This window comes from Notolabrus celidotus, chromosome 13 (genome assembly GCF_009762535.1).
Source record: "Notolabrus celidotus isolate fNotCel1 chromosome 13, fNotCel1.pri, whole genome shotgun sequence".
Lineage (NCBI taxonomy): Eukaryota > Metazoa > Chordata > Actinopteri > Labriformes > Labridae > Notolabrus > Notolabrus celidotus.
In genome coordinates, this window is record NC_048284.1 from 10,941,314 (window position 1) to 10,969,269 (window position 27,956).

The following is a 27,956-nucleotide window of genomic DNA, read 5'->3' on the forward strand; positions in this document are numbered from 1 at the left end:
GACGATTAAACGTGTTTTCCATGTAAACCTCAACTCAAAATCACTATTTCCATGTAAACACGAAGGAGAATACTTTAATTCAGAATTATTTAATTCTGAATAATTAATTCCGAATTAAAAAACATCATGTCACCGTGGCCATTGTATCAGAACCTGTCATGGGGCTTATTTTGGCTTCACTCTAGTATGGGGTCAGCATCCCACAGCTCTTTCATCCTTATGCTGTGGCTCCCTGTGGCTTTGGAAAATAAATGAGTAATCAATTCAAGTGTATTCTATTTTTTTTAATTTTTTTATTGTAATTCTAAATTTGAAGATTATCGTGAACTTGTAACATCAAAATAAAAAGCAGCTTAATTTGTTTAAATTTTTGTCGCTCAAAATATGCATCACAATTTTCGAAATTCCCGCTGACGGGTCTCACACATCGGCACTTATATTTTGCAAATATGTATTTTATATTGTTCAGTGAAATAGTGCGCTTTTTAAAAAAAATTCAATTTAGGTCAACTCTCTGCTACACGCTCTGGTACACAAAGGATGACGGCACACAGCATTTTTGTTTTGCAGATGAATAATTTAAGTTTGGCTATTTATGACATAAACCTTCCCAGTGTGTTTTTTTTCCCAGAGTTTCTTTGTTTGTTTGTTTTCTTTGCATACAGAAATAAAATTTCATTTTCCCTGTAGCACTTCATTGATTTCATAAGAAACACACTATAGTGTTTTATACATAGCGTAAAGGCGGAAAAACAATATATGCATTGTTATCTTCATTTTAGATGTCAAAAGGGATTTGCTGCTCCCTGTGTTTTCTTTTTTGTGGAAACCGGGTCCAAATGGCTCTTTGAGTGGTAAAGGTTGCTGACCCCTGATCTAGTACAACAGGAGGAGGAGACATGTCTATCTTTATTTACAGTTATTAATGTGAACCAAAAAAACTACTTCTTCCTGTAAAACTGAGTTAAAATCTTAGCAAAGTTAAAAGACCGTCAAGCATCAAGGCTTGAATTGTGAACCAAGACAAACTCTCCAAGTCTAAGTGTAATGCACATAGAAACAAGACATGAGACTCCAAAGTGAACATCATTGAGGACAAAACAAGTTAACTTAAACAAGCTTATTTTTAATGGATCTGCAAAACTGTTTGAATTTCCAAAGAGAACTTCTGTTCCTCCCGCCCAGTTACCCAGTGGCAAACGTTACACAACGTTACAGAAACGCTTCCAACCCAAAGAAATATGCATGCAGGAAAAAAAAAAACCCAAAGAGGGAAAAAACAAAATTAAAAAAAAAAAAAAAAAAAAATCAAAGTAAAATAAATCATACAGATAAAAATAAAACATCAATAAACAGGACATACTGTATAATGCCGTTCTCTTGGCTGGAGGAGAAATTCAAACGCTTCTGCTTCGGCTCAGCTTCCTCGTTGTCAGGAGTCTGAGCCGACAGAATATTAAACTGTAATTTCATTGGGTGGATGTGGCTCCGCCCACCACACAGCCCCGCCCCTGTCTTCCATATAAGGCACAGGACAAAATAAACCCCCACATACAAAAGGAGCTAGCCACGCCTCTGTCACTTGGTAACAAATTGTAAATGACCAAATACAGTTAGACAACAGAAACCCACTAAAGTGTACAAAATGTTAATCCTACGTTCGTCTTTTTGTTGGATTTTCTTTAATTTTTGTTTCCTCCGACTGAAGGTGAGTGCTGTGGCTGGGTGGGGGTGGGAGGAGGGGATGGGAGGGGGGGGAGGGGGTTAAGGGTTTGGTGAGGCTGTCCAACCAGGTGAGCTCAGGCAAAGGAAATATTAAAAATATGAGCTTGTCTTTTCTTTTTTTTTTCATGTTTTTCTTTTTTTTTTTACAACCTTTAAAACAAATGACAAGAAACGTGACTGGATTTCTCTTTTTATCAGAAATAAAAATGATCATCAGATGGGAGGAGTGGAAGAATATGGTGGGGGTGAGGGGAGAAAAAGGAGGAGGGAATGGAGGGAGGGAGGGGGGGTTAGACGAGTGAAGTGGTTTATTGTTTTTATTCTGATAAAGAGACGGACAGAGAGTGTCAGTGTGCAAGAAAAACTCATGAGACAGGTTAGAGAGCGAGAGAGTTAGAGTTAGCAGTTAGAGAGAGAGAGAGAATGTGTCTGAGTGTGAGTGTGAGTGTCTGTGTGCGTGTGTCGGTGTGCGTTAGTGTGAGTGAAACAGAAGAGTCGTTCAACTGCAGCACTTGCTCTTCCAGCCTGGGACTCCGCTGCCTCCGCTGATGTCGACGTTTTCACTGTTGGGCTCTTTTACAGGCGTCTGGTGGAGGAAACACAAAATACAACGTATTGAACACATGATGGATGTCACAATGAACTGCTTATTACTTTGTATGACAACAGGAATACATGCTGATTTATTCATTTTAGGGGCATTTTTGCCAGAGTTTGACAGGGCTTCTGAAGAGAGAGAGCAAATGCCAAATTAGAGAGTGGTGGATGACGTGCAGCAAAGAGCCATTGTCTGAACCTGCAGCACCTGCAGCTGCTGCGATGAGGACAATCGCCTCTATATCAGACCTGTGCCAAAAACAAATCAATGCAGTTATAGTATCTGATTTTCCTGCCCCTCATATCGATTAATTAAATTAAGTTAAACTTTCTTGTTTATCCCTCAAATTCCTATAATCACAATCAACTCCTCGCCTGTAGATGTCGCTGTACGGCCGGTATACTGGCTTCTAAAGCTGCAGTAAGCAAGAGAGAGCGAAAGCAGTACTGGTCACTAACACAGTGGGGCCGCCAGGGGATATCAGAAAATTCGAGGGAAGGGGAAAAAATAGAATCTAATTATTTTCATTTTTTATATTTACTTTTTTTTTTTACAACACGTTTGTTAATAATTTCCTGTGCTAAACAAATGTAATAATTATTGAAAAGTGAACAAAAGTAAGAAAATACATTCTAAAAGTTGATGTTTCGTTACATATTTTGAAGCATTGTCTGTGGGTTTGCAAAGGGGGTCCCTGGCCAGAAGCTAATGCTGTTTGGGGAGCCTTGGCATGGTAAAGTTTGGGAACCCCTGAACTAACAGACAGTAAATTTAAGGAGTGAGTGTCCCTCATGAAAAGAAACAAAGGGTTATTATCCGATTGTTTCAGAGTGGTTACAATTTAAAGAATTTAGAAACACGTCCATAAACATGCAGGAAGAAGCCTGAGTTTGTTTGTATGCTGCTGCTCTTCATGGTGTGGGTCTCTGCTCTCAGCCCTCTATTTCAGCCACAGCTTTTACAACAACCGCCTGTTCAAATGCACAAGTCAATAAATACGGAGAGGTGTAATAAGCAGAGGTGTCAAGTAACGAAGTACAAATACTTTGTCACCTTACTTAAAGGCCCTGTGAGGAGTTTTGAACTGGCTGAGAAACAGACTGAAAATGATACTGATGCCCCTTTATGACCTTCAATAGTAAACAAGACCATCAGTAACAACACTGGCACCTTCTCTGTTGTAATTTTAAATGCCTGAAACCGCCCTGAGGGGGTAGGTTTCAGACCAGATGATGGATATCTTGCTTCAGACACAGCCTTTATTTGACTGTTTCCATGGAAAAGAATCACATTGCCTGATAAAGTTGACTGTTGAAAGACAACAGGATGAGGTTTTTGTTGAAAACATTACTTTTGCATGTATAGGACGAGATAAGAGGTATCACTTTGTCCACAAGGGGGCACCAGAATCTATACAAAACAAAAGTTCCTCACAGCAGCTTTAAGTAGAAATTTTTGGTATCTATACTTTACTAGAGTAATTATTTTTCAGCAGACTTTTTACTTCTACTCCTTACATTTTCACGCAGTGATCTGTACTTTCTGTTCCTTACATTTTAAAAATAGTCTCGTTACTCTTATTTCATTCCAGCTTGTTACACATTTATGTACATTGACATTCAAATAAAGGCTTTTGACAACATGCCTGTGAAGTTTGACTTTTTGCACCATTACAATACTTCACTAGTCATCATATGTTCCGCTCCATGAAACATGTTAATGCTCAGTAGTACACATAAATGGTTCTTTAATGTATTTGCATTTCACGAAAAAGCATTAATTTTCAATGGGTATAAATGCAGCTAAAACAGGTGCAACCCAAATATTTCAACATTAACATTTTTTCCCCCTTACATTACTTTTACTTTTATACTTTAAGTAGTTTTGAAACCAGAACTTTTACATTTTTACTTGAGTAAAAAGCTTGAGTTGATACTTCAACTTCTACACAAGTCTTTTTAAACCCTTCTACTTGAGTAATGAATGTGAATACTTTTGACACCTCTGGCTTTACGTTTCTTGCTGTCTTATTAAGTTCCAACCTTACATTTGTGTGTGTTAAAAAACGATAGAGAGCAGAGGAAAGAGACAGCAATGCCTCCTGGTCCCGTTACCTTATCTTTAAGTCCTTACCTGTGGACTGTGAGCTCTGCACGCAATACAACTCCAGCAATAATCAGTCAAAGTTTCTCTAATTTGAGCGTTAAAAGTCATCTCAACTCTTTGTGAATCATTGTTAGTCACACACATTATATCTCAATCTCAACAAGTAAACATGTGGAGCACACACCTTTTTCAGGATGTCTTCTGCTAACGTCAGGAAAGCCTTCTCGATGTTGATGTTGGCCTTAGCACTCGTCTCAAAAAACCTAATGCCGTGCTCCCTCGCGATCTGTGGAGAAGAAATCAGAGTCAGAACGAGGAGTTCAGCCGAAGAAGCTCCGGTCCAAAAATAAAGTGGCTGACCCTCGGTGCAGGACAGAGATCAGGTATCACCAACACACACGCATGTATACACACATTCCTATTCTAGTCAGGTAGGTGTGTGTGTGTGTGTGTGTATGAGTAAGCAGATCTGTATCTGATATTGCTAAATCTGCAGACAGACTTGTCAGTGCTGGTTCACTCTGGTATTATGAGCCGCACGTCTTAAGAGCTGCACGCACACACAGATGTCTTCACTTGTTCAGGATGATCAGAGCTACACTCAGGATCAAATTGGGCGCAGCTAAACTCTAGATTTCAAGTGACCAAACCCTGAGTGTCAACATAGGATGTGAACAGAAAGTGAAGTCACTGTATGCAGACAGTTCCTTCTAGGGGGGGGGGATAAGTTACCCAATCTGGTATGTGTGTGTTTAGATGATTGAGAAATGAAAACATTTACAAGTTCTTCAAAATGTTGCACACTTGACTTTATCCTGGAGTGTTTTCTTGTTAGTTTCTGTTTCTCAAAGTGAAAGTATGGGACTGTGATTAAACACAGTGTTCTTCCAAGAAACAAATCCCTGACATTCAGCCAATCAACACACAGGACAGTTGTTTATAGCTACAGGAGGCTGCGCCGTCTCACCTGCTCTCCCTTGGCTTTGGGTACGACCCTCTTGTCCTCCATGTCACACTTGTTGCCTAGCAGCATCCTCTCGACGTCCTCGTTTGCGTGCTGAAAAAGACGAAGAAGAGGGAGATTATTTGATTGCATCTTCTGATCAGCCACTGCTTCTTGTTTTCAGCCTTAGTCCAGGTGTATGGTTGTGTATTCAACCACACATGACACACATCAAGAAACACACGCATACTTTCTGCAGACACAAACAAACTTCTCTGAAACTTTTTAATCACTCCACTGCTGTATTGAGAGGCTTCAAGAAGTAACCAGTATCTACTGACCGCTTCTTTACCAGCAGAAATCCAGCATGCATTCATCAGTGTCTGGAAATCTACATTTTACACAGTGTGGTGACAGATCCACGCAGAGTATGCTCTGTAGGGTTTCATGATCCCCTATCCTGACGGGTCTAACTGAAGAAAAGAAAGCACTCGGACTAAAATTTGTGCCACATGTGAGAGTTGTTGCATTTCCACTGAAGCCTCCAGACGTCTCAGTAACCTTCACTTGATATCCACAGATTTTTCCTCCCATTGTTACTTTATTAATGCAGTCTGTAGTGTGCCGGCTCGTTTTTTAATAAGGCTTTTGTTGAGTTTTGAGATTGTATCTTTATTACAATCCTTTTGGAAGGGACCCACAAATATTCTCAGTGTTGCTCTATTTTCTAAGCTAATGTTTAAAACAGATGCATTACTGGATATATCTCTAATAGTCAGATTTTTGAGACCTTATTTTTCAGGTGTTGTTTTGGTTTGAGAAGAATTTTGTTCTTAGATTTGCCATCCATCATTTAAATCCTTAATCCATTTATTAGGCTTCAATTCAGGATAAGATAAGATAAGATATCCTTTATTCGTCCCACAACGGGGAAATTTAAGTGTTACAGCAGCAAAGTAGACAGTGCAAAAGAGTATAACGCAAACAAGAGCATATATAATAGCAATTATTAAAAAGTTATTAGCAATTTAAACTAAAGGAGGTAAAAATAAGCAAATCCTACAACATATATACACAACTAAATAAGTAAATTTAAAAATATTTCCAAAACCAATGACACAGTGAAAATGTGCACAGACTTGTAGCCTAGGTATAAACAATGCACAGAACAGAACTGGGCAGATGGGTAGAAAGACGAATTGTGAAGAAGTCTGTCACTGAACGAGCTACTTAGTGTTGTTATGGTCTCCTGGAGGGGGTGTGACATGTTGTCCATCAGAGAAGATATGAGTGTCCATCATGAGCCTCTTGCTAAATTATTTGAATGTTTTATTCTTCTCAGATTTTTACTCCTGGTTTTCAACTTGACTTTTATTCTGGGGGTTTTCTACACTATCTGTAAATGTGTCATCCTGCACATGTCCAGACTTTTAGAAGCCAATTGTTAGACAGACCAATATCAACATTTGTAGATTGGACCACTTAGAAAAAAATGTCATCAGAATTTTAGAGATGGTGACAAATTAAGTGTCACATGACAAAAAAAAAAAGAATTATTTACTTTTTCCTTCCTTATTAAGTTAAGTAATTGTTAAAAATTAAAAAAATAAAATTGTTCCCCCTTTTCTTTTTATTTGTTAATTTATTTATTTACATTCCTCTAGGTTTTTATATTTTTATTTTTACATTTGGGTCTGATTTTCTTATTTTCCTTATTTGTGTAATTGTTGTATGTATTCTGTATTGTTTACACAATATTGTTTTAAGTACAAGTGGGGTGGGTTTGTGGGAGGGAAAAAAGAGGGGAAAAAATGGAAATCCTCTGTACCACATTTTACTGTCGCTTTGCTTCCTGTGAAACTGCTTGCAATAAACAAAGCTATTAACAAAAAGTGTGTAATATTTTCTTGATTGATTGATCTGTAGATATTTTTTATTTTAATGTTTCAACCTTAGAATAATGAAAATGTGTCTTATTGTCTCCCGCAATCATTATTCAAATCTTATTTTGGTCCCATCTGAAACTAAGAAACCAACCTTCTTCTACAGTGTAAGACAGAGCAGCATCAACTCCCTGAGAGAAGAGATTCAACCTCCACAGGTTGTTCCTCGTTGACATAAGTAAGTAAAAGCTTTCATATGGACGTTGACTAGTTGTTGAAATAGTAGCTCATTAGTTCTCTGTTTTACAATCCAAATAAAAGCTCAGGAACCACAGATCAAGAATATTACCACACTGCTCTCCAAGAACTCCCTGTATCCTATCAGGCCTTCCTGAAATCAGCAGCACGCTTAAAAAAAAACACATGTTGGACATGAGCAGGGTCCAGTCTTTAGTGTGCAGGAAATTCATCGTTTCCTTTCCTCGATCAGACTCAAAGCTTTAACAGCAAGGGCGAGAACATTTACAAGAGAGCGCTGCAGAAGAGCCTGGTGCCCGATAGTCTCACCTGATCCACTACATTAAACGTGGAACACCTTCAAACTGATCATGAAGATAGAGAAGGTGATATCAAAGTGTCCTGAGCAGACAGTGATAACACAGACAGATACAGTGAGTTATTGATTATAACATCACTGTTATTTATCTGATGTGTTTAATGTGGCATCAATCCCAGAAGATTACACACATAATAGAGTAATAACCACTGATAAGTGGAGAGTTGGTGGAATGAAACAATGAAGGGAAGCTCTAACAAACAAAGCAGTAATTATCTGATGATATATTGATATATTACTGTCGGCTTATCTCATTCTCCCAGTAATCACCTTATTGTGATGATAAAATATCAGACTAACTCATGTCAATAGGTTAGACGGAGTCCTGAGGAAATGCTACATTCAAATTCATGCTAGTTTTCCGTGACTACCAACCCTAGCTTTAAAGCTTTAGTTAAAGTTCTAAAAACTGTTTTAACAAGAGATAATATTTGGTATTTATTCTGTCACATTGGCATTAATGTAATTTTATCTCATTTATTCTAACATGTTATTGTTTTTAATGTTCTAACTCTTTAAGTAGTTCACAATTTTGTCTTCTCTTTTCAATCTCTGTTGTTAATTGTTTTTATTTGTTCCCTTGTAAAGTGCTTTAGACTAAGTTTACCTTTACTTTCTTTACTGTATGCACTTCTTTACTTTTTTTAACCTTCACTAAGTTGAGTAAAGTTGTGAGGAAGTCGCTGGAGGAGTCAGATAATACTCATTTAATTTCAAATCAATCAAATCTGTTCAAATGAAAACTGAAAACTCATCAGTTTCAAACTGCATTCGCTGTCTAACTCATCTGCCTCATTTTAACTTGGTGTTACTCTGCTTGTTTTTACTTAATTTATCACTTGTTGTTTTATTTATAGTATTTTATTCTTTCTGTAAAGTGACCATGAGTCGCTTCTAAATAAAATGTATCATTATCATTATTATTTACTAATACTCAGTAATGTGGTTGGACTAGGGATGCAAATTTGAAGCATTCTCTGGGATTTTGGAACTGTTAATCAATTTTGGATTACTCACTGATCATTCGTATTTCAAAAATACGAAACACATTTTTGTTGCCCTGAAATCGCATTTTCCACAGCAACCTGATGCATATAACTGACAGTATTGAAATGCATGTTCAAGAATGTTCTTAATCGATCCTTAATTAATTTTTAACATCCCTAGGTAGGACAAAATGTAGTTTTACTGATCTAATATGTGAGCCTGGTTTTCATCTTTAACAATGATAACCTGACCTATTCATTGAGTAGTTATTATATCAATGTGTCGAACTCAGGGTGATCCCTTTCCCAAGAAAAACTGAGAAAGACGAAGCTACATATGGACATAGAGCTCTAAAATCATCATTTCACATTTTTACACTTATTGTTTTTAGCAACCTACAGGCTTATCATCAGCATTTAAGCTCTTGCAACTGTAGCACCAATTACTTTTCCCTCCACTGAGTGTGGTTATCAAGCAATGACGCCTCACACTATCTTTACAGCTGTGTGATAGTTACTGGTGTACAGTTAGGACAGAACAAGGAGGTGAACGATGGTCCAAAGCCTTTCTTTCAGTGATCCATACTCCACTCAAGAGCTCAGACCGTACTCGGTTATTGTGAGACATCTTTCATATCGACCTAACGAGTGATTTCTGTTTATATACACAGGCTGTGAGAGTAAGGGAGCGACTGAATTTTGCATGACTGGAAATAAAGCTTCCGACTGGTGGACACAGAACTCATCAAGAAGAGAGATTCAAGGTTCAAACTTGAATATAACAACAACTTCTGTATCGCTCGCCTACTTTTATATAAGGACTGATTTGTTCTTACTCACATTAAGTCTTCCTCAAAGCTCTTTAAGACCTTGGATTGTTTATATGACGTTGAAAAGAGTTTGCTGATGATGTGAGAAAACCCCCAAAGTCTAAGCCAATAACAGCAACATCATTAAAGTGACAGGGAAAGTGTTTGAGTGTTTGAGCTGCTATTGTTTACTGGGGATAAATGCCAATTTACACTGATGTCTGAAACAGCAGACGTCTGCTTCCACTGATGTAAACGAGGAAGAAAAAACAACACAACCTCTTGTTCTCCCACCGTGAGGCAGATGCAAACAGACATCTGGCTCATCTGTTGCAGTTTAGTCACACACTCCTGCTGCACAGCTCGCTGCGCATACATCAGCCAGCTAGTTAGCAAAGCTGGCTGCATTCCCTCAAAGTATTGATGTCACTCTGTCAATGTGCCAACTCGAAACAAAAGACGAAAAAAGGGAGTGCCAACACTCGGCTCTCACACGACTCCTCATAACCTCTCTAATAAGATCTGACCCAGCAACATAATTCAGTGTGTGTGTGTGTGTGTGTGTGTGTGTGTGTGTGTGTGTGTGTGTGTGTGTGTGTGTGTGTGTGTGTGTGTGTGTGTGTGTGTGTGTGTGTGTGTGTGTGTCTCACCTCGTCAATGTTGCGCAGCCATTTGCTGATGTTTTCAAAGCTCTTGGCGTTGGTGATGTCGTAGACCAGCATGATGCCCATGGCTCCTCTGTAGTAGGAGGTGGTGATGGTGTGGAACCGTTCCTGGCCTGCTGTGTCCCTAAAACACAAACACAGAGATATTTAATTATTTCTGATTTACTGTTTTCTCGTATTGATCCCAAACTGTCATCCAAAGAACAACTCAATTTAACGTCACTGAAGTGGAAATTGACAGTGAAGTATCAGAGGGGTTTGACAGAGATGTCCATCTACAACAGTGACTCAATGATTACTTCACAAGACACTGACATTTCTCACTTTCATCAACTGCAAATCACAACACGTGCTGAAACATTTGGTTTGCTATCCTGGTTTTACAGTATAATGACAGAGTGGACTTTGACCTAGTGAGGACCCCTAGTGAAGGTGCCATAATGTTGATTTTCATGTCTTATTTGTTAATCATGATTATTTTCTTTTTATGGTTGACTTTTTTGGGTTCAACGATGCGGTTTACCTTTCATCCTTGTTTATTTAGATCTTTTTTGGTATTGAATTATTTTGAGTGTTTTGTTAATAAATAGAAAACTATCCATGGACTTCGATTTTGATTTATGGCAAGACGCGTCACACACACAGGCCCACTTAGTCTCTGCAGCACTTTTCAATCTTAGCTGCTTCACCTAGTGTTGAAAAATGAAACCACTGCAGATGTGCAAAAAGGCTGCAGTTCCTCAAGTGTCCACTTGGAGTTGGCTGCAGAATCGAAGGTGTCCAAAATAGGTCCCATGTTAGCAGAAATAAACATGTTTACAGCCGGCTTCAAAAGGACAATTTTGGTCAACAACGCTCATTTCTTTATTCGTACACACGACACGTTGGAGTGACGTTTTTTAATACACTTTTGAAAGGTCATATAAAGGCTAAGAGTTATACCTAAATTTGCAAAGTGAGGCACACAGTTGAGTTGACTGGCAGGTAGGTGGGCTGTAGCTGTTTGGCTAACATACTGCCTCAGTTCCACCTCTTTGCCTGTGGTTAGGTTGGCTTAAAGTTAGGTTGAGTTGGTATTTCCAAAATGGCGACCGCCGTGCCTTGGCTTCAAAACGTCCCATCAGAAACCAATGGGTGATGTCACTGAGACTGAGTCCATGTTTTGTACAGTCTATGAATTCATTATTGATGCCAGTGACAGCCCAGCATTAGGTCAGACCCCAGCCTGTATCACTGTAAGTCATGGATAAACATGAGAGAGAGCTCAAAGTCATCAATACATAGGGGAGATGGTTCAGATTAATAAGACAACAATTGGGGCACTGTTGGCATAGTCGCCCCACATACAGAGGCTATAGTCCTCGTCGCAGTGATCGCAGGTTCGACTCCCGGCCTTGACCATTAGCTGCATGTCTTCCCCAATTCTATCCTCCCCACATTTCCTGTCTCTCTTCAGCTGTCCGGTCTGTTAAAGGCGAAACTGCCCAGAAAATATATTTTAAAAAATAAAATAAGACAATGATCATTAGCTTAAAATAGTAATAAACAGGTGAGACAGTTAGCTTAAAGTCGGAGATAAACTGGTAGGATGGTTAGTTAAGAGCCAGCTGCAACCTTCGGTTTAAAAATATGAGTCCAATGCAGAAGTGTTTAAAACTGCAGTTCATCGAGGATCCGCTTGAGGCTGGCTCCAGAAGTACCGGAAGTCACATACACACCAATTCAATAGACGATCTTAAGAGCAGAAATAAACATGTTTACAGCCTGGTACAAAAGACCAGTGTAGTCTGGATAGCTCATTTCTCGATCGGCACACACTGGACAGGGGGTGGATTTTTTTTCTAACGTGGCAATTTCAAACATATTGAGATTACGAGTCTTCCAATGAGAGGCACAGCTGACTTGATTGACAGGCAGGAACACTGTAGCTGTTCGCTAGGAGGCTAAAAGCCCGCCGCTTTACATCACAATCGCTCGACAGCGGCAATATGGCTGCTGCCACCGATTGGCCTCAAAACAGCACTTCAGAAACAGATGGGTGACGTCACGGATACTACGTCCATATTTTATACAGTCTATGGTTCAAAGTGATGAATAAACAGACAACATAGTAAGCTAAAGGCTTAAGAAAACAGGTGAAATATTTTGCATAAGTTAATGAATAAAAAGTGAGTGAATTAAAGACAGTGATACTGTGGGGCTTTGAGTAAGTTCTTTAAAGGACAGTGCATATTATTGAACATTTCAGCTTATGATCTATGTTAATATGCCAGAGTTAGCCATAAGTCTAATTTTCATCTGTAGTCCATGGCAAGTCAGAGTTCATAACAGAAGCTACAGCTAAATAAGTACTTCCTTTGGTTATCAAAAGAGGCTGCAGAAATTCTTCAAACTTCTCTGAGCAAAGGTCTTACTACAAGCAGAAAGACTGTCCACATTTTTTACTTTATATATAAAAAAAAAAGTGTGTTTTTGTGAGAATTAAATGTCAGCTTCACATCTGCACCAGCATGCATTTTACCTGGGGCACTTTACTATCCGGAGAAACTCTGCCTAGATGCATTATCCAGTAACAACTTATCAAAATAATAGCTGGCTGTGCAAAAGTCAGATTTTATAGAGACTGGTAAGCATGACCACGTCTCTGAGTGCTGCGGAGTGAAGATGAAACACAGACGTAATAGGCTCGGACACAGGAAGAGGAGTAAATGTGGATGGAGACTGAGATGCATCCAGACACTCAAGAGGTTTAATGGACGGTATCAGGCCAAACGTGATCGAGTTTCAGATCTGATCACAATCAAGACTGAAAGCAGACCAAGACAATGAAAACACTGGAATGGATCTGACTTTCTAAATGTTTGTCAAACACATAGACTTGTATTGAACCTCACTAACACAGAAAACATAAAAAACAGTGCTTCTAAACATCAGGATTCAAAGAAAATAAGTGTTTAACAAACAGCATTATAAATGTCTGTGTTTCTGATTTCATCTATGTAACACTAGCGCTGCTCTTTAAAATGCATTATGTATCATCGTTTTAAGAGTCAACATAATGCTTCTTACATTAGGCAGCACATCAAAAGCTGCTACTATCCTCTTCTTCATTTGTTATTCAATCCATAAAAGCAAAAACAAGCAAAACATTTCTCTACAGCCTCAGTTTACACACCATCCTGTATTTAAATCATTGTTTGTTTTGTACTGGTGATTACTATTCGGAGTTGAGAAGTGCTGATTTACACCATGCTTTTTTAATTAACCTATCCATTAATCAGCATAGAAACCCCTCTGGGGGTCTTGTTAGAGACCTCACATAACTGTATGTGAAGGAGTCTCTGTTGCCTACATAACAATGAAGGATTAACCTTGAATGAAATGACCTCTGTCTGCTGAGGAGGTGTGCACCTTATCTTCAAACTGCCACAGCCCTTTTGTGTGAGGACCTTGAACCATTTGACCGACGATTGTGCGTTGTTCTAAAAAGACGCCTGTTTGTTCATCAACACAAACAGGGTCCCACATGAGACGAGGTGCGCCATGCTCCGATTCTATGTCCTGGTCGTCTGAGAGGAGCTGACAGAGATATTGAGACTTTTAAACGGAAACTAAAAACTTATTTATTCAGTCTGGCTTTTATGGAGGGTTTAACAATTTTCATCACTTACTTTTTACTATTATATTGATTTTAATGATGTTTTATTATTTTATTAATTTTAACTGTTTAGTGTATTTCCATTTATTTATTCATTTATTTTTCAATTTATCTACTCAGTTTTATTGATATTTATTTTCAACTCTTATCCTTACCCTTTTTAATTTATTCATTTTAACCATCTATATTCTTAATATTAATTTGATGCTTTAACTTATTTTAATTACACATATTTTATTGTTGTTTGTGTGGACTAGTCTATTTTTTCTCTATTTTAAAATCCATTAGTTTTTTTTAATATGTCTTGCCATTGTTTTATTTCTGCTTCTTTCTTGTTTTCAATCGCTGTAAAGCTCTTTGGGTTGCACTTGACTTGTATGAAAGGTGCTATAGATATAAATATATAAATAAATGATTGATTGATTGATTGATTGTCTTGCACACTTCTTTTAAAGTTAAATTTTTGGGCCTTTTTTGCCTTTATTCGATAGGACAGCTGAAGAGAGACACGAAATGCTGGGAGTAGAGAGTGAGGGAAGACATGTAAGAAATGGTCGTGGCCGGGAATCAAACCAGTGACCCCTGCGATGAGGACTGTAGCCTCTGTATGTGGGGTGCTTAGACTGCTAGGCCACCAGCGCTCCTTGCACACTTCTTTAAAGCTTCTTTAACATATGTGCCCTGGAAAATTTCTCAAAAACGTTCTCAAAACTTCGAGCTGTCCCCAAAATATTACAAAGATGCTTGCTCACACATGTCCCTCACAGTATGACATTTTCCCTGAGTGGGATCCGAGTCTTTGGAGGCGGGACACAACATCAAAAACATGCTGCACAAGCCGCAGTATAATATTTACAACACGATGGCAGATGAAGCAGTATAAACCTACTCTATGATGTACAGCTTTTGCAGATGTGTGCAGATATCTTTGCTGTTCTCGTCTTGAAAACGATTCTCCTTCTTCAACTTCATGTTTGTATTCACCCTGTTAAAAATTGCTCCTGCAGGCTCACATCGATCAACCCAAAGTCATCACACCCGTCTGCTTGCTGAAGGAGAATTTTCCAAAATATTTGCTACTGCATTTCCACATCAGCTCCTCCCATCTTCATGCAGACATTAAGCAGCTTGCAGTAACATTTTTAAGTAATCTGGGGTCTTAATTTCATCTGTTTGCATTCACACAATGAGCCAAACCCTGAATACAGCTTTAGTTTGTCAACCATTAGTCAGTTATAAACACATTTATCAGCTTTTACATTCAAAACTTGTCTAGAAATGTAATCTGCAACACTACTGACCATGTCTTACTTCAAACTTAAAGTTTCTTTTGAAGTGTCTTTGACAAAACTTTAATCGTTCCAGCGCCTGATTTCTTCTGAAGCTCATCTTCTTTGGTAATAAATTGGTTCTCTTTGGGTTTGGGATTGCAGTGTTGGCAGAACCAGCAAGTTATTTCCATACATTCCTTATAAAGAAGAAATATATATATATATATATATATATATATATATGAAGAATTTATTGGTTATGAGTTGTAAACCATACATGCTATCTCCTCCTATCTCACCTGTCAACCTGAACCATCTTTCTCACAGCAGAAAAACATCAAAATCTAAGTTCCTCTAGTTGAGAAAATAAGCTGTTGTGGACTACGATGACAACTGAGCTCCTGATGCGCCGATGGCCATTTCCTGTTCTAACATTTTTCGGGGCTTGAGGGAGGTATGTCAAACAGATGTTTCCCTCTGATGCTACAACTCACTAACAGAAGAGCAGTGAACTGAAGACACTTCTTTCACTCTGACACAGAAACTCATCTTTGAAAAGCAACAACAGTCACATCATATAGTTAGTCCGTTTACTCACCATATCTGTAGTTTGATCTTCTTTCCTTGTAATTCAACAGTTTTGATCTTGAAGTCTATTCCTGTGGGGGGGAAAAGAGAGGAAAACATGAGCATACATGTCTGTCAATGAGAGCACACAAAGCGTGATCAACGCGGCAAGGATGAGAAGAGAGACGATGACAACGCTGATGCAAACAGAGTGGAATAAAAACACAGGAAGAAAAAGATTGTCAACAACATGAACAACCAAAGATGGACAAGTGTCCCTGTCGTACAGACAACAGTATCTTCTCCTGATTCTGCAGTGTCATCCCCGAACTCCTCAGCCTGATCAGCAGACAGCTGTGGGATCAGCGGCTGGCTAACAATGGCTTCACACAAAAGAACCAGAGTAAAAAAATCTGGTTAAGGCAAGAAAACCCAGAATATGTTGAGATGCACTGAGATGACCTTGTTACAGTAAAACGTGTCCGTACAAGCAGCTGGTTAGAAACATGAGATTTGGCATGTTAGGAGCGCATTAGTGATCTCTGATGTTGTTGATGCCTTAAGGGTTTCATTTCTGGTTGGAATACTTGGATTAATGGAGCAGGGAGAGGTTAGGCTGCAGTCTGAGATAACTCTTCTTAATGCCTGCATGTTTTCTTAAATCGTCAAAGATAACTTATTTGGGCTTCTTGAAGTTCCCATTTGGTTTCATAATTTAATACAGGAAATTTTGCTTATGCATCTTGTATCAATAATGACAGAATATCAAATATGCTGGCAGTTGCATAACAGTTATGAATACAAACTTTTTAGTGGTTGACAAAGTCAGGTTATTACTGCTCATGCTGTCTTCCCTTATGTTGATGACGTTCCGCTGTCTGTGGGAAATGCTGTAGTGAAATTAAAACATGCTCTGGTGTCTGTGGAAAGAATGCTTTCTGATGATTGCCACCATGTTTGTTTATTTGCCACTTTTTACCACCTAGTAAGTAAGCAGTAAGAACATTCAAAAATGAGACCAAAGAAAAAGATATTAAACATTATGTTAACACTCACCTCTATTTTATTCTAAAGCTTTACTTTGGTGCTAGTAATGTTACTTAGAAAAAACACTGTTTCTTTTGAATGTTGTATATCATGTTAATGTGGCAATCGTTTGCAAATCAACTTTTTCAATTTGGGATTACATTCCTTTAAGTTCAGGTAGATTTGAACATAGGTGTATTAGGGATGAGTCCTGATTTTCTAAAGTTATAATTTGGGGTCTTTTCGCCTTCAATGGATAGGACAGCTGAAGAGAGAGATGAGATGTGGGGAGTAAAGAGCAGGGGAAGGCATGCAGAAAATGATCAAGGCCGGGAGTCAACCCTGTGATTGCTGGGATGAGAGCTATAGCCTCTATACATGTGGCGCGCACTTAAACCGCTATGAAAGCGGCACCCCATGAGTCTTGATTTTCAAATATTTGAGTAGTTGCTCAATTTTAAAAAATTGAAAAGTTCATGTAACTATTATCTCATCTTTAAAATATATTTTTTGAGAGGTTGAGACGGACCACAGAGTGAAAACAATGAAAAGTACACTCTTAGAGTCTGTCAGCACATGTTTCACTGAGATCTATTCGGATCCTCCGCACTTCATCGCGACTGTACTTGATCCGCGTTATAAAGATCATTACTTGGATGTGGGAATAAAGCAGCGCGCACGAGAAACGATCCAGGCCGCGAGGGATGCGGAGAACCCGCTTGGAGACGGAGACGCGCACAGTGCAGGAAGGAGAACAGAGCGCAGACAAAGGACTCGTCTCTCTGAACCAGATGAGGGGCATGCACCCTCGTTGTCTGATATTTTCAATGAGATCCTTGATTTTAGTGAGGTTAGCACACAGTCATAGCCACAGATGCAATGGTAGGGGGAGACCTGGGACAGTTGTAAGATTTTTGACATTTCTGTCTATAACTCTGAGCTCTTTTAACCCAGTGTGTTCAAACTGCTGTACAAACTAGCTTCAGGTGTCCGCTAATAAACGGCCTAGAAAATGCCTGTGCAACCCAAACAGAAAATGCATGGCTTAATCTCAAATCCAAGGAGTGAAATGTTACAACTGCCCCTGGTCTCCCTACCAATAATTGGCATAAAAATGTATTTCAGTGTTTCGGTTTTCAGCCTTGGTTTCCTCATTTTCAGGTTTCGGTTTTGGCCAAGAATTTTCATTTCGGTGCATCCCAACTATTGAATAGTATTTTTGCTTGAAATGCCATCCCTAAATGTGGGTGCATTCAGTTGAGTTGTTTCAAAGCGACCAGTATTCCAAGTCGTCTTAGAGGAAATGTAAACTAACCCACTGATTCGAGAACTATCAGAAAACGGTTGACGTTGAGCACAATTTATTTAACACCCCTACACACAGGATCACTATAGGTCTGCAGGTAAAAAAAAGACGTAACATTCCTTTAATTTCACATAGGACAGAGAAAATCAGCAGACACTACTTTCAAAAGCTTAACCTTAAAAGTTTTTGGCATCGATATGTAATGTCACTAACAGAACAGATGCTCAATGTTTTTCTGTTCGTCAAAGCACAACTGAAACTTGATGAGGAAATGTATCATAGTGAACCTACAAAGATTTAAAAAGGGACTTTTCACCAGCTTCCACTTCCACTGATATATCAAAAACACAAGGCAGAGAGTCAAACAGAGACAATAAATCATCATGAATGATCTTCTTCATAATATCAGTCAGGTCTGTACACCTCATCCTCATGCTTGGGAAGCCCAAACCAGGCCGAATCTAAAAGGAGGTGAGTCACACTGAAAGTTTTTGGCCAGTGTTGTTCAGTAAATGCGTGAACTGTCAGTTCGGCTCTGGTCAGAGAGTGAGCCTGGTTAAAAAGTCCAAGAAACAGCTGTGCTCTCTTGGGGGGGCGAGTCATGTAATAATGAAGAACAGGCTGCCAAGGTGTGACTCACTGGATATTATGCACTCCCCGGGGAGAGGGAGGGAGGGAGGGACAGAAAGATATATGGTTAGCTAAAACAAAAAAGAGACAAGAGGAGAGAGGAGGATTCTGCAGAGGAGACACTGCGTACTATGTCTGCAAACGTGAATAATCAACCCAAGTGATTATGTCTGTAAAACAAAGCTTGAAGAGGGACGTTTTCCTGACAATGATTACTGAAAGTCGTCTCTCAAAGATTGGGCTCTGCAGGGATGACATAATATTTGGGAGTTCCCAGCAAAGGGGTTAAAAGTTTTCCCCTGCTGAGGTGCTCTGGCAAGTTGTCAAGAAATATGTGCATTGTGCAATCACTGGAAAAATGGGCACACTTCTCCTGAGGAGAATGACACTTTCCATAACAGATACATGCTGATTTAGATGTCTTAAAAACAAAGAGAGCATGGTTTATGGACGGCCTCACTCTGCTTTTGATCCCAGAGGAACCATTCCTTCCACAAGTATGAATTCCTCTACAGCCAAACGCCAGTTTCCATGCAAAATTCATGATGTTTTGTGGACAAAGAGATTTCAGATGGCAACATCGTGCATATTCAGAGTTCCAAAATATGCATAACCTTTCAAACACAAGGAGGAAGGACAGAGAGGGGGGTTGGAAGTGAGGATGAATGGCTAATGAGAGAGAGGGGGGGGGGGGGGGTTCCAATGAGGGTATTTTGAGAAGCAGCTGTGCATGTGTGTCTTTAAAGGTATGAGTGTTGTGTCAGAGGAAGAACACACTCCTGTTTCATGTGACCTGGTTCTGCAGGTTCTTCAAAGTTCTGTCACTTTGGACGTTCCAGTTTAGAATTTTAGAGCTGGAACTTTTAAGTCTCTGAGGTGAGGTGTTGCATTTTTTGGAGGCTTTGATTTTGGGTTCTGTACATTTTGTACTTGTCACATTTCTGCACTATGATTGATCTATTTAAGTGGTTTGATGCATGTCTATTAACTTGGAGTAGTGTAAGTCAAACATTTTCACCCATTATGGATTTTTTTTAAACTACACATGTCACTGCTTATCATGGAGCAAGCAAAGATAATGTTGAGCGTGAAGACGCCAGAGAAAATAATCTCTGGAGCAGAAACAGTTAATCAGCAAGTTTTCAAATATTCAACTATGAAGAAACATAATTAAAAACAGCTATTTGAATTAATACTTATATTTCTGTATTTATTTAATTTTTTTTTTTTTGTTCTTATTTATTAACTTATTTATGAATTTATATTTTGATTTATTTTCTTATTGATTAACATGTTTATTTACTTATCTTTTTTTTATTTACTTATTTATCTTTGTTGATCTAATTACATATTTATCTTTTCATTTATTTCCTTATTTATTTTTTTTCCTTATTTATTTAAATATTATTTACTTATTTATCTTGCTATCTTATTTATTAAATATGTATTTACTTATTTATCTTTTTTTTTCTTATTTATTAACTTTTTATTTATTAATTTACTTTTTTTAATTTACTTATCTTTTTTGATCTACTTACATATTTATCTTTTCATTTATTTACTTATTTATCTTTTTATTTATTTAATATTTATTTACATATTTATCTTCTTTTAAATTGTATTTATCTATTTACATATTTATCTTATCATTTATTTACTTATTTATCTTTTTATTTATTTTCTTATTTATTTACATATTTATCTGTTTTTAAATTGTATTTATCTATCTACATATTTATCTTTTCATTTATTTAATTATTAAATAAAATGTGTCTAATTTCTAACCCCAGCCTCTTAAATGTGTATATTTTCTAGTTTCTTTTGTTCCTCCATGATAATGCAACTTGCAGCTGATTACATGAACTTACAGCTGAAACAATAAGTTAATAAGTTAAGCAATAATTAACCCTAAAGTAACCACTTGAATACATACTAAATCCTTAAAGTTATTCTTTGAAAAGAAGGAAACGACAGCCAAAGAAAAGTTTATTCCAGCCTCTCCTCATTATAATTTTTCCATCTTTAATGTTTCTAAAATTGAAAAAATATGGACATAGTGCTGTATTTGTTATCCTTTTCTTTTAATTTCATGGACATAAATGTTTACTGACTGAATGATCTGCAGGACAACTAAAAGTGAAAGTCCGAATATATAAAACAGAGTATTAATCTTTGACTGACTGAAGTAGAACATACAGTTCCTCTGGCTTTGTTCCAGAAGTACGGCCAAACATTCATGTCAAAAATTCAGCACCACAATGGTCGGACAAATAGTTACCAACCAGAGCTTCCTGGACTTAATAGTTTGGCTGAGTGACTGTGTTCTCCATATTCTTAACTTTTTACAACTTTCCACACCACACGCTGATTCTTTTGAAAACAGATGGAGAGAAAAGAGAAGCAGAGAGAGAAGCTTTTGATATGTTGTTCTTTTTTATAAGGGACAGCTCACAAAGGGAACCAGTTACAACTTTTTAACAAACATCCCAACATGAGTCAAATATCCTGGTTTGGTTATGTGACTCCTGGATGTCTGTGATGTGTGAGACAGTCTCTCTGAAACCTACCACAGGTGTTGCAATGTTTTCAGAGCCAAGTGAGCACTTCCTAAACTCGAAGACAGGAATGACTGCTGTTGACGGCTTTAGTTGAAACACTATCATCATCTTCCTCTGTTGACATTTTGATTCTGTGAAAACTGTTTTTGTCTCAACAAAGGGCTCAAGTGACGCTTTGTGTACTTTGGAGAACACAGAGAGCTATTAGCTTGATGAAATTATACATTTAAGTTTGATGAACCAGAGTTTCTGTATTTTATACATATATTGAAATTTATATTTGTTATGTTGTTTACATTTACATGAAGACAAACTTTGTAGTAGATGACAAACATGGAAGCAATGAAACTGAAAACACTGAGGAGGAGGTGACAACAACCCATAGAGCTGTATACTTGAGTAAAGTGCATCAGTACCAGGGGTAAGATATCTTAGCGCTTGTTTTCACCCTCCTAAAAAAAATGTAGCTTCTTTTTCTATATGAGCTTTTGTCCTACTTTATATGTTTCGTGCTTGCTCAGGGGATACGAAGCTGAAAGACTATTTCAAAAGGGAAAAAAGAAAAGTTTGAAAGCCCCTAACTTCAATTACCGTAAAGTTTAGTGTACAAGTGCACTTTAAAACCTTTTTGTCATCTAAAAAGTGAGCCTCATCCTATGCACTAGATTCTGTGACAGGTACTCTCCTGTGTTGCTGTATTCTACCCAGAAGACAGCGCTTTCTCCCTCAGTAGATTATAATCAGGTATGTAAAGAAAGCGGTGGTATACCTTTAAGTTAATAAACTTTGAGGTGTGCTGGTTCTATTGAAAATACTTCTATATCTAAGACAACATGTGAGCAGCTGAAGGGGTTAGCACAAGTCTTGGTGAACTGATTGCAGGCATTGGGTCTTTACCTCCCAACTATAAGCGTTTTTCGATCAGAGGAACTTTATCCCGGAACTACGTGCATTTCGACCGGTGGACCCAGGGTCTAAATTTAGTTCAGGGGTATATAATCTCCCCCTAAAAAGCCTGGGCAGGGCCTGCAATGCTGAACGTGTCTGATTGGTAGATTAACCCCAGTGTTTTTATTCTGCTCATCGTGCACAATACACATCTGTGATTCACTTGATTTCACTTTCTTTAATTTGTTCTACCTTTATTGTATGTGTGTACATTTAAAAAAAAGACACCAAGATGCCCTTGATTTAGCAGCAGTCTTCTCTCAGCCCATTGCAAATGCGTCTCTCCCGGTGTTACGGTTTTAAAAGTGACCCTGTAAACTGGAGACCTTCAGCTGACTGTAACGGTGTTTGTGGAGTTTACACAGCTGTTGAAACACAGAGGGAGGTTTAAGATTCAATATTAGAATAAGTATCATCAGATAAGTATTTAATCATCGTCTAAAGACGTGTATGAGGGATGCATCCGGCTGAAAGTGGGCAGCTAACAGGGTTGCGGTTTAAACCAAAACACTGGCCAATCTCTGCCACGGCCTTTTGAGTAAAAAACGATTTTAAAGCCGTGTTGAAACGTCTTTGCTACTCGCACTTATCTCCTCTCACGTGTTGATTCAGTGAATCCATCTGTGATTAAATACAGCACGATCTAAAACAGCGTGAGCTGAGTCTCTTCCATGCTAACAGGTTAACTGTTGTGATACCTGCCTGTCCGTTTGCTTCTATGGAGTCATCTGTGATGAATGGCATTCATCTTTGTTTTACTGCCCTCTACTGGTCTGGTGGTGTAGTGCATTTACCTTTTTTTCCCTTCCATACGTCACTGGCCTGATTTGCACAATCTACCCGAGACTTCAGCCAGCGGTCGAAGCGCAGAAAACAATGGGGGCACAGGAACCTTTTAGTTCAGGGTAAATTAGTTCTGGGGGCTAAAAGACCCGGAACTCTTGGTCGAAAGGCACCTTATCACTGTAGGCTGCTTAACTACTGTATGAGTAAGTAGCAGGGTTGTGATAACAGATGGTAGAAGAAAGTGCTACACATCTGCATAGAACTACACATTGCTGATTGCAATGGAAGTCTTCACACAGGGATACAGATTGAACATTTTCCCCTTTGGGGGGCCCTCAAACGTAGTCTGCATCTTATGCCAGTGAGACTGAAAATTCTGAATTTAGAGTACTTGTAAAGGTTTGGGATGCCATACAACAGTTTTTTGATTAGGCTAAACAAATCAAGTTTATGACATCATCACCCACAGAGCAGCTTTAAAAGGCTTAATGTATATTCTGAATTAGCTCTTTCGCAGCATTCAGATTGGCCTGATGATGGACATACAATATGTTGAATATAAAGCAAAATGTAAAGAATCAATAACACCTGCAGTAGCTTGAGAAGCTAGCAGGCATTGAAACATTTTCCTCATCTTGGCAGGGACAGTCCGCCTGCAAAGAGGCAAAGGTCACCATCAGTCTTAGACTGCTGAGGAACCTGTCACACTGCATTTGACCATCATCACACAGCCTTCTCTCAAACTGCTCCGCTCTGTCATGGAGGCTTTACCTCCAATGTCACTTTAAACTGATATAGTCACCATCATTTTGTTATTGAATCTCACGACAGGACACAAACATAAGCTAATTCCACGCATCAACACAACCATAAACACAAAAACACTCACATGCGACAGCAAGCTTTACAACACAGTGATCGCTCAGTGCTGTACCTCAACAAATCTAATCTGGCCTGGATGCCTCTGGGAACACTGTCGCCCTTTATGGTTGTGTGTTCTTCAGCTCAGTGAGGAGGAGTTGTGGACACTTGAAGCTGGGTTATAACTAGAACTCAATCAAGAGATCGAGGGATGTAATGCCAGTGCACTGCAAACATCCAGCTCGGAGTTGTTGAGCTGAACACATCTTATGTTACATTATTACTCAGCACTGATCTTAAGCAACAGGAGTAAACGGATCTGTCACTTGGGCTGTGAAAGGACTCAACATAGTTTGACACCTGACTCATGAGAGCGTGATGTGGGACGCATGCGTAGAGGTCAGAGGGGGAAAAAAACTGATGATGCCACCATGATGGATTGTTTATAGTTTCTTTGAAGAAGTCATGGAAAGTAAGTGGGAACAAATTAGAGGTATGCATACTTATTTTCCAGAAGCAGTTTCTGCTACTTCAAACATCAGCTGAACCACGTTTGCAATGGGACAAAGTGCACTTTTTAACTTTCTTTACAGCTGCAGTCACTCATTACTTTACACAAATATAAACAGTATCTCAGCAGTCAAATTAGCTTCACTTTCACCTTCAGTGCACATTTATGATGTTGAGTACACTTTAATCTAGCAGGAGCACACAACACAAAGATCTTAACATAACCATTGGATGATCTAGTCAGCACTTTTCCATTTCACTGATACCGCTTTTGTTATTGAAATTAACTTGGAAGTTTCTGACTTGCACTTGAGTATATCTAGTTTTACTTAAAGCTGCTGTTGGTAGTCGTGATATAAACTAAGGACGCACCAATCCTACTTTTTAGGTCCCAATACCAATATTGATACCTGGGCTTTGGTATCAGCCCAGGTATCAATATTGGTATTGGGACCTAAAAAGTAGGATTGGTGCATCCTTAGTATCAGCCGATGCCGATACTAGCCGATCCGATCCTGCTATTGATTTAATAATCTCTATTCCTTAATGTGAGGATAGAATCATGTTTTGGCAACTTCAGGCTTTTCTGACTTTGTAAACCAAAATAAAATAAACATTTTTAAACTGACAGTATCATTATTCAAGAGATAATAAATGTGTACCAGCAGTTTTGTTAGTTAATCTTCATAACCAACAGATATTGTAAACACAGAAAAACTTACAACTGAGATGAATAGATCTGCCATATGGATCGGCACTATATATCGGCCCTTGTCACCGATATCCGCTGTAGCTTTTTGAGTCCAATCTAGCCGATATCAGGATCGGTGCACCCCTAATATAGACATCAGTTCGGAGAGAGATTTCATACGTCAACAATACCCCTCCCCTCTCTGCTCCCGAAACCCCGCCCACAAAAGATCATTGTTCGCGTTCTATGAGGAAGTAGTGGCTTCCCAACCATTCAGGGCGACGTAGCAACCAATCAGGACGGAGGATTGGAGATTGGCTATGATTGGTCCGTCATGAACATAGACTGTATAAAATATGGACGTAGAATCCGTGACGACACCCATCTGTTTCTGAAGCGCTGTTTTGAGGCCAATCGGCGGCGGCAGCCATATTGCTGCCATCGAGCGATTGTGACATAAAGAGGCGCGCTTTGAGCCTCCTAGCCAACAGCTACAGTGTTCCCGCCTGTCAATCAAATCAGCTGTGCCTCTCATTGGAAGACTCATAATCTCAATATCTTTGAAATTGCCACGTAGGAAACAAATTCCCCGTACAATGTGTGCTGATCAAGAAATTAGCTATCCAGACTACACTCGTCTTTTGTACCAGGCTGTAAACATGTTTATTTCTGCTGTAAAGATCGGCTTTTTTAAATTTGTGTGTATGTGGTTTTCGGTACTTCCGGAGCCAGCCTCAAGTGGATCCTCGATGAACTGCAGTTTTTAGCACTTCTGCATTGGACTCATATTTTTAAACGGGAGGTTGCCACTTGGTTGTTATGTTATGATATTTTACTGATCCGGCCCACTTCAGATCAACTTGGGCTGTATGTGGCCCCTGAACTGAAATGAGTTTGACACTCTTGATGTAGTCAGTACTTTTCCATTTCATTGATTCCGCTTTTTGTTCTTGAAATAACTCTGAAGTTTTATACTTGAGTTGATTTATTTCTACTTAAGTAGAGTATTTTGATGTTTAGATGAGTTTGATCATTTTGTACTATCACCCTGATAACTCCTACCTTTATAGTGTAACAAAGACTGTTTCCTGAATATGTAATCCATATGGTTATATTCGCACTGAAACACCTCTCATTGACATGTGGAGATATGGGCTGGTGCTTTTGTAACAGCAGCACGGCCCTGTGTATTATAAGCTCCTTGTTAGCCTTCGAGCCACTGGGTCAAGTGACATGACAGCAATTCCTCTAGCACCTAAACCGGTTGCTCTAGCCACTTCTGGGAGGCTAGTCCACAATAATAAAGGTGTTGTGTTGTCAAAGTCACTGTCATTTCTAACAGTTGTTAATGGGGGTTTAGCTGAATGCTGATAAAGCTGCACAACTAGCATGTAAGCTAGCAAGTGCAGGCCCTGCAGCACACAAGCTAACCAAGGAGAGCAAGGCGAGTCCACCCAGCTGTCAAACTACCCCGGATAGGGGGGGATCAACTAAATCAGACACACCTGTAACAACACATGATCCAACGTGAGAAGCCCCCCCCTTGACTGCTCTTACCTATGGTGGAGATGAAGGTTGTGTTGAAGGCGTCGTCTGAGAAGCGGAACAGCACACAGGTCTTCCCCACGCCCGAGTCTCCGATCAGAAGCAGCTTGAACAGCAAGTCGTACGTCTTCTTCGCCATTTGAAAAAGCAGCTTGTGAGATCCCCCCAAAGACAGATACAAAAACAACAAAAACCTAGCACGCCTATGTGAAGCCTAAAAGAGCCAGCTCCTGAGCCAACCCTGACCGACTGCCCCGCTTCTTCTCCGGACTGATAAGTTAACTGGGATTTGTTGATTAGCTTTGGTAAGCTAGTTGGCTGAATACCACCCCAGTAGAAGTGTTCGAGAAGTTATATACTCCCAAAGCAGGACTCCTTCCCCTCTTACAGCATGAGAACAGAAAGCAAAAATAGGATCTTCCTCCCGTGTGATTCCTCTTTTCCACTCTTTCTTTTCTCCCACACAGTCGGGACAAAATGGCTCCTCTCTCTCTCTCTCTCTCCCCCGACTCACTCTTTCTTCAAACTAACAGCGAGCTAATTCAGATTCTCGGCACACCCCGTCATTCCAGAGCCCTGCTCAGCCGAGAACAACTTGGATAAAATCTCAACCTTTAAAGTGAGTCTGATTCACTGTCTCTCTCCGGAGTTAATTCACCTTTTTACAGCAAGAGATTGCAACCGAAATATAGACGACCGCCGTCGCCTTCGAATGGGAGCCACCGCGGCGACACCCTAGGCCCCGCAGACACGCCTTCGCCCCGCCCCCTTCTGTCAAACTCCAAGCTCCTGATTGGTCCATAGTGCTGTCAATCCATTCCACCCTGTAATCTCATTGGCTGTCCTCGCAAGGGTGTATCTTAGATTGACAGAAAGGGCAAATGTTACTGCGTAAGTTGCTCCGACATTAAGGCTCAAACCTCCCCATTGCTTCCCTGATTGAAATGTATCCAATGATCCAATATGGCGGCCGGTTTCATGCGGATCTTCTGAGCGGTACAGTCTTCATGGCAAGCTGGCATTAGATGCGTTGACTATCCCAGCTGTGAGTCAGGCAAAGTGATGTCATTTATAAAAAGTACTTCAGTGCTTGTTACGGGCGTTTCCCACATCCTCTGCCCTGTGAGCAACGAGGACATGTATCCCCTTAAGTCTTTTAATAACTGTAAACACAATCTGCATGAACACATCATTACTGTATGAGCTTAACTCGTCTTTTCTCTCTTTGTGTGTGTGTGTGTGTGTGTGTGTGTGTGTGTGTGTGTGTG

General features: G+C 39.2%; 1 protein-coding gene across 1 annotated transcript; it reads right to left on the reverse strand.

Annotated features, from left to right (window-relative positions):
* Nucleotides 1–1,105: 1,105 nt before the first annotated feature.
* On the reverse strand, nt 1,106–27,433 carry rab10 (RAB10, member RAS oncogene family). The gene is made up of 6 exons (XM_034699287.1): nt 26,701–27,433; nt 15,859–15,919; nt 10,317–10,455; nt 5,397–5,486; nt 4,614–4,715; nt 1,106–2,311 (listed from the first exon to the last, which is right to left on the reverse strand). Exons 1-6 carry the CDS (start codon nt 26,825–26,827, stop codon nt 2,225–2,227), a joined length of 606 nt encoding a protein of 201 aa, XP_034555178.1. The 5' UTR covers nt 26,828–27,433; the 3' UTR covers nt 1,106–2,224.
* Between the last annotated feature and the right edge of the window lie 523 nt (nt 27,434–27,956).

Excerpts from the sequence above, each read along its gene's own strand:
- rab10 (XM_034699287.1), bottom strand. The coding sequence starts at position 26,827 with ATGGCGAAGAAGACGTACGACTTGCTGTTCAAGCTGCTTCTGATCGGA. Across the intron at positions 10,456-15,858 it reads AAGATCAAACTACAGATATG|GGACACAGCAGGCCAGGAAC; the intron begins GTGAGTAAACGG and ends TTTGTGTTTTAG. Across the intron at positions 2,312-4,613 it reads CAGAAGACATCCTGAAAAAG|ACGCCTGTAAAAGAGCCCAA; the intron begins GTGTGTGCTCCA and ends TTCCTCCACCAG.